We start from the raw sequence: 9,485 nt of genomic DNA, 5'->3' as shown, positions 1-9,485 counted from the left end.
AAAATTAAATTTCAAATGTCAAAATCAAAAATTAAGTATACGTTTCAAACGGGCAATAGTATCACTAGATCCAAAACATGGGCACGTACTGCCAAAAAGTGAATTCTTTTTTTTTTTTTTTAAATTGTTGACAAGTTTTTTTCTTTTTTTTTTTCAAATTGAGGAAACAAAAATTTCTTTTCAAATTATTTTGAAAAAAAAATTTAATGACATTATCAATGATCAAGTCGAGATCGACGCTAGGGCAAACCTAGAATTGACACGATCTGAACGGTGGGCCTTGGTTTGAGTAAAGGTTGAACAACACGCCTAGTTCATTTGACCTTGACATTGATCCTCGCTTTTTGATCCAAGTCAACCCTGACCATTGCTTTTGATCCGTCGGTTCGATCCCATCGCTTGTCCGAGCTTGTTAATCTGACTCGGTTGTGAGGCCAGGTCCATCTGTCCAACACATGCACAGGTACCACCCTATTGATTTGACTCCGACACTGGTCATGGCATGCTGTTCGAACCTCCAGTAACAAACTCGCCCGTTGGTTTGACCTGACTCTATTCCTTTCTTGTTGGTCTTGACAAGAGCGGCCATATGCATCCAGGCACGATTCCATCGTAGGTCCATACCCACCGACTTGACTCGGTGTTTCGACCCTCGCATCAAGGGCAATAGAGGGTTTCTGTTTCCATGTGTAAACTAAATATGAAACAAAACAATAGTAACCAAACTTGTCTTTTTTTTTTTTTTTTTTTTTTTTTTTTTTTTTTTTTTTTTGAAAAGAAAGAGAGGGTACAATTTACAAACACGCTTTTGTTTAAAAAAAAGGAAAAAGACAAACTTTTTGTTGTTTAAAATATTTAAAAACAAATAAATGGAGTCTAAATTATAGGGACTAGACTTGTCTCAGGCATTATTGATTTTGAAAAAAGTCTAATGATCCTAAAATATAGTGGAGGGGACCCTTGAAGCATTGAAATTCAATGGATCTAAAGAGTACTACTTGGAGAATGATTCAATTTAATTCTGTCAAGAAGTTTCCACAAGAAATCAACAATGGCGTCCCCCGCGCGCGTGGTTTAAGGTTGGAAATTGAGGGGTAATTCACACTTCCTCAACCTAAACAGTGAGTTTTCCAAAGAAAGGAATTAGAGTAATTTCTGACTTTTTCCTTCTTTCCTTTTTCTCTGATCCAATTTTCCAAATTTTGACATTTTTTTTATTCTTAATATTTTCCTCAGATAATTAAGAATTCTGGTCAAAACTCCATTTTTCACGCGCAATAAAAAGTCTTAATCAAAGTATAACCAATGATTTTGCCCTAATTAATTTTGTCTTGCTTATATAAGGATCTTTTCCTTACTCTTCCTTATTAACCAACTCATTCACTGTATTTTAAAGTCATATTGACAATCACAACTTTCTTCAGCAACTCAATATACCAAATAAATTTCTAATCCTATTAATGGAAGCCTTTCATCTTTTCATCATTTTGATCTCTTTTGGGGTCTCCCTCCTACCATTGTCAGAATTCTCTAGTGCTGCTCATATCAATTCCATAACTCCAACGCAATCACTCATTGACGACGGTAACGCGACTACTTTGGTTTCCGGCAACCAAACCAGCGTGTTAGGCTTCTTCTCTCCCGGAAATTCGAATAAGAGGTACTTAGGAATATGGTACAAGAGGAAGCCTGAAACAACTCTCTGGGTTGCCAACAGAAATAGCCCACTAAACGATTCGAATGGCGAATTTACCATCAGAGAAGGGAACCTAGTTCTTCTTAGCAGCACAAGGAGCCTCGTTTGGTCCTCAAATGTATCAAGCAAAGTTGCAAATAGTACGGTTGCTTTGCTTTCGGACTTTGGAAATCTTATACTCAAAGAGCAAGAAAGCACGAGTCAAAACGTTTATTTATGGCAAAGCTTTGATTATCCTACTGACTCACTCTTGTCAGGCATGAAGCTTGGATGGGACAACAGTACTCGCTTCGAACGATACTTAACATCGTGGAAAAGCACCGACGATCCATCAACCGGTAATGCCACATTTAGGATAAGCATAATAAGTGGGCTGCCCCAAGCTGTGCTCGTGGTGGGATCGACCCCAACGTATCGGACGGGGATATGGAATGGAGTTCGATTCAGTGGCGTGAAATCACCATTTATCTCCGTTTTCGACATCTTTTATGTATTCGATGAGAACAACGCATACATGAAGTTTGAGATTACGGGCAACTCCACCCTTTCGCTTGTAAAGGTCAATCCTTCAGGTTTGGGGGAGCAACTTATTATGCAGGATAATAGTTCTGACTGGTCTGTTATGTACACATTGCCCGCTGATCAAAATTGCGAGAGTTATAACTACTGCGGTGCTAATGCGGTTTGTACAAGTACCAGTTATCCCGTATGCGAATGCTTGAAGGGCTTTACACCAAGGTCCGAAGAAGAATGGAAAGGCCTAACTTGGTCCAAGGGATGCGTAAGGAGGACACCATTAGATTGTCAAAAGGGAGAAGGGTTTGTAAAGGTTGCGGCGGTGAAATTGCCAGACTTGTTGGATTTTTCGTATAACAAGAATACGAGCCTTAAAGAATGCAAGGAGGCTTGCTCGAAGAACTGTTCTTGTATCGCTTATGCTAATTCGGATGTCAGGAACGGAGGCAGTGGGTGCTTAATGTGGTTTGGTAACTTGATTGATATGCGAGATATAGCGGCTAAAGGAAGTGAACAAGATCTTTATATACGACTATCTTCTTCAGATATGAGTAAGTTTAATTTGTCAAATTGCCAGGTTTTTTTTTTCTTTTTTTTTTTTTTTCACACATGCATTTCGAATAGTTCTTGCTCCATTTTAATAATTCAAGTTGAATTTTGATCACTATATACAAAAATCATGTTTTTTTAGAAAAATATTAATGAAGAACTATAATTTACACAAAACTATTAATGTATTGACATCGCCTTGTCCTTTTCAGAAGCATTCAGTGACGCAAATAAGAAGAAAAAACTTAAGATCATCTTATCGGCTTCGTTGACTTCTGGCACATTAGTATTTGGCCTTGCATTCTGGTGCATAGCTACAAAAATAAGGAAAAGGAAAAATTGTAAGCAACATATTTTAAACAGCTATCGTTTTGTTAATCACTTTTCTTAAAATTTGATAACGGAATATCTCAAAAATTTTGCATATTAAATGGAAATAGGTCAAAGCATAGATGAGGATATAGACTTGCCTATATTTGATTTGCCTACAATCACCGCTGCTACAAACGGTTTCTCGAGCGAAAATAAGATAGGAGCTGGAGGGTATGGTCCTGTTTATAAGGTATCAAATTTCTTTCATAATTCATGTTTTTCTATTTCTAGATACAAATTGTGTGTGCATTTCTCCATCTAAACTTTATACTGAAATAAACATGTTTGTTATACCAACATTTATGTCCGATAAATTAATATTTTTTAATTACACGCTAAAATTTAACTATAACTAATTTTCATACGACAAAATTATCCAGGGAAGACTCTCCACGGGACAAGAAATCGCTGTTAAGAGACTGTCGAAGAATTCAGGACAAGGTCTTAAAGAGTTTAAGAATGAAGTCGAATTGATTGCAAAGCTTCAACACAGGAATCTTGTTGCTCTTCTTGGTTGTTGTGTTGAAGCAGAAGAAAAGATGTTGATCTATGAATATATGCCTCAAAAGAGCTTGGACCATTTTATCTTTGGTTTGACCCTGAACATTTAGAAATCAAATTCTTTACTTTTTTTGCACTTTGAAATTAAAAGTCACATAATGTAGACAATATTGTTAGTTCGTCAGTAATTATTTTCCTTTAAGTTGTTAGGAGGGGAGCAGGGGTGGAGCTAACGCTAGCCCAAGTGCCCAACATTTAGTTCATATCCCCCTCAAATTTTCTTTTATTTACCCCCTCAAATCTTTTAATGATAAAATTTACATAATTTTTTTAGAAAAACATTTCAATCATATCCCAAATTTGACTTTTGAGTTCTCATATTTTGAACTTTCAAACACAAATAAATGAAAAAATTAACTGAAGTACTAAATGAATTCATAATATTTGGACTGTAAATTAACCTTAAAAATTACCATAATATCTATATTACAAGCTTAATACATTTAAAGGGGGGAAAAAAGAGAAGATACAAATAGATATATTTGAATTACAAGATACATTCAAATGTTGTGCAGATGGCACAAGAAGCACAATATTGCCTTGGAACAAGCACTTCAATATTATCAGAGGCATTGGAAGGGGTCTTCTTTACCTCCACCAAGATTCTAAACTTCAAATTGTTCATAGAGATCTCAAAGCAAGCAATATTTTACTAGACAATAATCTTAATCCGAAGATCTCAGATTTCGGGTTAGCAAGGCCTTTCAGAGACGACGAAAATGAAGCCAGGACAAAGAGAGTTGTCGGAACATAGTAAGTTTTGAAAGATCAAACACTTTCCTTTTCATTACCTTTTCTTTCACGAAATATATTTGTGTACACATATTTCTTATTAAAAAAATGTTGTGATAACAAATTTATGCTCTTCCTATATAGTGGATATATGTCGCCAGAATATGCAATTGATGGGAAGTTCTCCATAAAATCCGATGTGTTTAGCTTCGGTGTTATTTTGCTGGAGACTGTGAGTGGGAAAAAGAACAGAAACTTCAATCACCCAGATCACAACCATAACCTTCTAGGACATGTAAGAAAAGATTAACTATTTTTCACCTATACGCATGAGCGGAGCTAGAAAAATAAGTAGGGGGCGGACACATAACTTATAATTTTTTCAAAATTTGAGAGGTGGAGGAACATATAATTACATATTCTCAGAGGACGCAAAGTACAAATTTAGCAAAATATACATACAAAAATAAAAGAAAAAAACTTTATGGTAAGGAAGGCCGGCCAATACCCTCGGCCATGTGTAGCTCCGCCCTTGTGTATATGTAACGTTACTTCCTCTTATTTTATCCATAGTAGCGTTGGTTATTGACAAGGAATATTATTGCAGGCTTGGCTGCTATGGGATGAAAACAGACCCTTGGATCTAATGGATGTTTGTTTTAATGATTCATGCGTTGAATCTCAAGTGTTAAGATGCATTCAAGTGGGTTTGTTATGTGTCCAAAAGTTCCCGAACGACAGACCGACAATGTCGTCCGTCGTTTTCATGTTGGAAAACGACGGAGCTCTGTTGCCTGAACCTAAACTGCCTGGTTTCTTTGTGGAAAGGAATTCAAGTGATGAAGCCTCTCCATCGAGAACTGAAGATCCCAATTCTGAAATTTTAATTACCGTATCCCTACCGACTGGTAGATAATATATAGAGAATATTGTAGAACGTGCAAATTACAATAGATGGCCTATTATTTGGAGTATACAATGTATATCTTTTGTTTGAATAGAAATATCATAATTACATAATTACTATCAGAATGACTGTCATGCTTTATACGATATAATTACATAGTAATTATCATAATGATTTTAATTTTTGCTATTATTGTCCACAATCAGAGTATTCTGATCAAAATAGTAAACATACGACTCCAATTGTTTTCGGTACTGTTGTTGGGGAATGAAGGGAAAGCCATAGACCTAATGCACGTAATTTGCTTTGGAAAGGATTCATTTGCTGTATTTCAAGTACTAAGGTGCATTTATGTGAACTTATCTAAAATCATGTGTGTCGGGTCTACGGACCGATTACGACCTGTGGAATAATTTCGTTCTCGCGAGTTTAGATAAATGATTAAAATTTCTAAAGAGCGGTGTTGGGTTCAACTTCTTAAAGGGGTTATTTAGTAAACAATCTAGAAGCTCAACTTATTCACGTAACTAGTTCAATTAGGAACTATTTATTAATAATTATTGACTTTAATCCCATCACAAAAAATCTTACATTTAGGCTGGTCATATATCAAAATCAAACCAACATAGTAAAACTAAAATTTAACATTCAACACTCAAAATCATAATGCACCTATCGTTTTTAGTCATCTCCTATTATAAATCTACCTAACAATTAACTTTTCTAAAGACCATCATTGCATAAGCACCTTGACTATATCAAGTTGTAAAATCTCACAAACTTGCCCCAAGTCTCAAGTTTGACAAAATTACAAAAGTTGGTCTTTCAGCACAAACTCTATCAATTGGGCAAATTCCACCTTTATTACGAGAAATTTATAATAAATTGTAAGAAATTCCAAAAATTCCAAAACCACTACTAAATCAAAGTAGACTCATGGGGCTTTCTTTAAAGTTATTATGTGCTAGGTTTAAGATTCATCAGACTTATCAAAATCAGACCGAAATCCATATCAAAATTTAAGTCAGGAAATTGACAGATTTTTGCATGAACTTGTAAAAATCATAACTAATTTTAGAAAAATCTTTTTTCCATGATTTTTGAACCCACTTAAAGCTTAGGATGTCTATTTTAAAGAAAAATATTATTTGAGACAAAACAGTAGAGAAAAGATTCCGAATGTAATGACTGAGAAAATCTCAGACCGTAAATAATACAATTTATGTATTTAAGCCAAAGATTTTCCTAGGAAATATTATGTGATTGAAGGATTTATGGAATTAATATCTGTATTCCAAAATTTTTTAGCAGATTTCATGTTAAGTTCATGTTTTCGATCAAGTAAATTTGATCGATAAATTCTCGCCGTACTTTAAGGCGGAATAATTTTCAGTACAAGTATAGTTTGAGAATCTTAATTTCAAGAATTTCCAAGGACAGCACGATGTTAGTAGCCTATAAAAAAAAACGCACTGACATTTTAAAAGAAGAGAAAATCCTTAATTGCCAGACAGCTAGGTTAAAGTCACAAGATAAATACCTATAGTCGAAGGGTACAATGTGAGCTCGGGAGTTGACACTGTCAGAAACAACGTCATTCCTGGGATATAATGCAGAAAAGTTAAATTTCAAATTTGCTCAGTCTAGAATTAATTTCAAGACTTGAAACAGTTCAAGATATTACGCGAGTAAGAATTTAATGTTATCTCAAAATAGTCGAGGATTTAACATTGAACTGTAAATAAGCAGTAGAAAAGGAACCGTCAGAAACTAAAATTTCCTGTCGGCTAAGTACGTTCTTACAGTCGGTATGATTTTTATCTAATTCAAAGGAAACTTACGAGAGTGGACAAAAGTACAAGGGGTAGGTTATATTTTTCTCTCTCTCCTTCTCCATCTGGCCGGCCATGCATAGTAAAAATAGAGCCAAATTTTGGCTAGTTGAGTGTGCTAGAGGGTTTCGTGTTAAGGTGTGATGTAATGGTAGTGGTTGAAGGAGAAATCATGGCATACTTGCTCCTTCTTTTCAACACCTAGAACCGACCATGACTTAGGGGATTTGAACCAAAATTTGGTTGATTAATGGAGTGAATTGGGGTTAAATAAATGATCACCAACTTGTCTATAAAAGGAGCCATCATAAGCTAGGCCTCATTTTTTTTACTCTCCTCTTTTCTCTCCACCTCAAATCCGGCCATACTCCACTCATACTCTCTCAAAAATTTTCTCTCACTCTCCTAACCTTAAGCCACTAGCAAACAATAGATGAAGAAGAAGGAGATCAAAGAATTCTAACAAGAGTCTAGTCAAGCACTTCTCCAAGGGTATAAACTCTAAATCCTCTCTTTCTCATTTTTAGTAAAGTTTGAAATGTAGAATTATTCTTCTCAAATTTCCTTATACTCTTCTAGTTCCAAGCCATTAACAAATCTTAGAGGAGTTCAAAGGTTTTCAAGAGAAAGAGTTCTTCAAGGGTAATTCTTAAACTCTTATCCATTATTTTCTAGCCAACTTTAAGCTTGAATTTACGGATGTAATTTGTGGTTCTTGAGGAGATGAGTTGTAATAAGGGTGTGTGAGTTTTTTGTTGATTTTGTGTGTTTTGAGGTTAGTTTGATGTGGTATGCTTATGTTTGGATTAAGTTGCTTATTTTGGGTTGGAGGAAAATTTTTTGTGGTTACTTTGAATGCGAAAACGAGGACTCTAAAGTGAGATTTTTTAGTATTTCTAAGCTTAAACTTATGGTTCTCGATGTTTTGAACATTTTTCTGTGACTATGACAAAACTCAACTTTAACTCTAAAAGCAAGTTTGAACCCATTTTGTAAAAACGGACAGGCTGTCCAAACACAATTTCAAAAAAAAAAAAGAATGCCACGGCAAAATGCTACAGCATTCCTACAACATTCTTACAGCAAAAGAAAAAAAAATAGCAGCCACTGTTTTCAGCCAAACGAGGCCTTTAGAGGCTGAATTTCAACTTTCTCCAAAAATAATAATTTTAGATCTCGATGAGATGAAAAATTTCACGAAGAACAAATTTTTGAAATCTGACCCTAAGATGCAGTAAAATGTAAATTTCAGAAACTGCACAGTTTTAATGAAACAAAACTAACATAGTGTTGGTTTTAACAAAAAGTTATCAAAGAACCTGAGATGTGATTTTAGTAAAATACTATGGTGTTAAACCTTGTTTTAACAGAAGTATTCGTAAAGAAAGTTTTCAAGAAAAAATGCTTTCTTTTAAAGAACTTAGTGGCTTATCGAGCAAATCACCCCGACGGGCACCTATGAGCCCAATATGATAGGTCCTTAGAATTTTAAAGATTTGATGTGGGTCCAATGCCTGCATTAATCTAAGGGACTCCGTTTGAGTTTAAATTTCAACGGCCTAAGAGTTAGAATGTCGTGAATAAGTTTCTAGGCCGAATTGGGCCTTAATATCATAATAAGTCCAATGAGGAAAATTATGGAGAATAAGTTACTAGATTGGGTAAATGATTTTCAATCTAGACATAAGTATGTTAAGGGCAATTAAGGAAAATAAGATTGTGAGGATTTAATACATTGATCCTTATAGTAAATTATCTTTCAGTAAAGGAAAGGAATACATGCCTTAAGTAAAGGGCTAGATTTCTTTCATAAGCTGCTAAAATAGAATAGCACACGAAAGATAATCTCACACTCTCAATGGGTGTTCATTTTCAGAAGTAAGCAAGTAAGAGAATAGGCTGTTTGGCGAAAAGTGGATTCCAGCTCTGTAAAATCAGGTAAGTAGGAATCTCGCCTACAACATGAATAGATTTTAAAGAAAAACTTACACATGTTATATATGCATGTTTATGTTTTAAGTATTGTATGCGATGCCATGTCATACTGCATACACCTTAATAAGTCAAGAGGAACTGATAAGAATAATCTCAGTGGAGTGCCGTCCCAGCCTCTGAGAGGGAGGTAACTCAGGCTCCGCAAGGGAGAAAAAAAATAATGCCCTCTGAGAAGGAGGCATTCAGTTCAATTATAATCATGGTGTCATGGGGGACCTTGCAAACCCTCACGTCCTGATGATTGCAAGCAAGTGGTATGAGCACTCGGACCCATCAGTAAGAAATATAAGATAAGATAAGATAATAAGACTTTGATAAGACATCA

The 9,485-nt window shown here is 35.2% G+C and overlaps 1 protein-coding gene across 1 annotated transcript; it reads left to right on the top strand.

The window, feature by feature from the left end:
* The first annotated feature begins 1,460 nt into the window (after positions 1–1,460).
* LOC21389576 (G-type lectin S-receptor-like serine/threonine-protein kinase At4g27290) lies at positions 1,461–5,379 on the top strand. The gene is made up of 7 exons (XM_024163497.1): positions 1,461–2,763; positions 2,974–3,102; positions 3,202–3,323; positions 3,514–3,724; positions 4,210–4,447; positions 4,571–4,721; positions 5,034–5,379. Exons 1-7 carry the CDS (start codon positions 1,461–1,463, stop codon positions 5,340–5,342), a joined length of 2,463 nt encoding a protein of 820 aa, XP_024019265.1. The 3' UTR covers positions 5,343–5,379.
* The last annotated feature ends 4,106 nt before the right edge of the window (positions 5,380–9,485 follow it).

The sequence above is a fragment of the Morus notabilis genome, unplaced genomic scaffold (genome assembly GCF_000414095.1).
Source record: "Morus notabilis unplaced genomic scaffold, ASM41409v2 Scaffold401, whole genome shotgun sequence".
Taxonomy (NCBI): Eukaryota; Viridiplantae; Streptophyta; class Magnoliopsida; order Rosales; family Moraceae; genus Morus; species Morus notabilis.
This window is presented reverse-complemented; position numbering and strand designations above follow the sequence as displayed.

Bases quoted from the DNA above. Each gene is read 5' to 3' on its own strand.
- LOC21389576 (XM_024163497.1), top strand. From the start codon at position 1,461: ATGGAAGCCTTTCATCTTTTCATCATTTTGATCTCTTTTGGGGTCTCC. The intron at 3,103-3,201 runs GTAAGCAACATA...AAATGGAAATAG, and splicing joins AATAAGGAAAAGGAAAAATT to GTCAAAGCATAGATGAGGAT. The intron at 3,324-3,513 runs GTATCAAATTTC...AAAATTATCCAG, and splicing joins GGTATGGTCCTGTTTATAAG to GGAAGACTCTCCACGGGACA.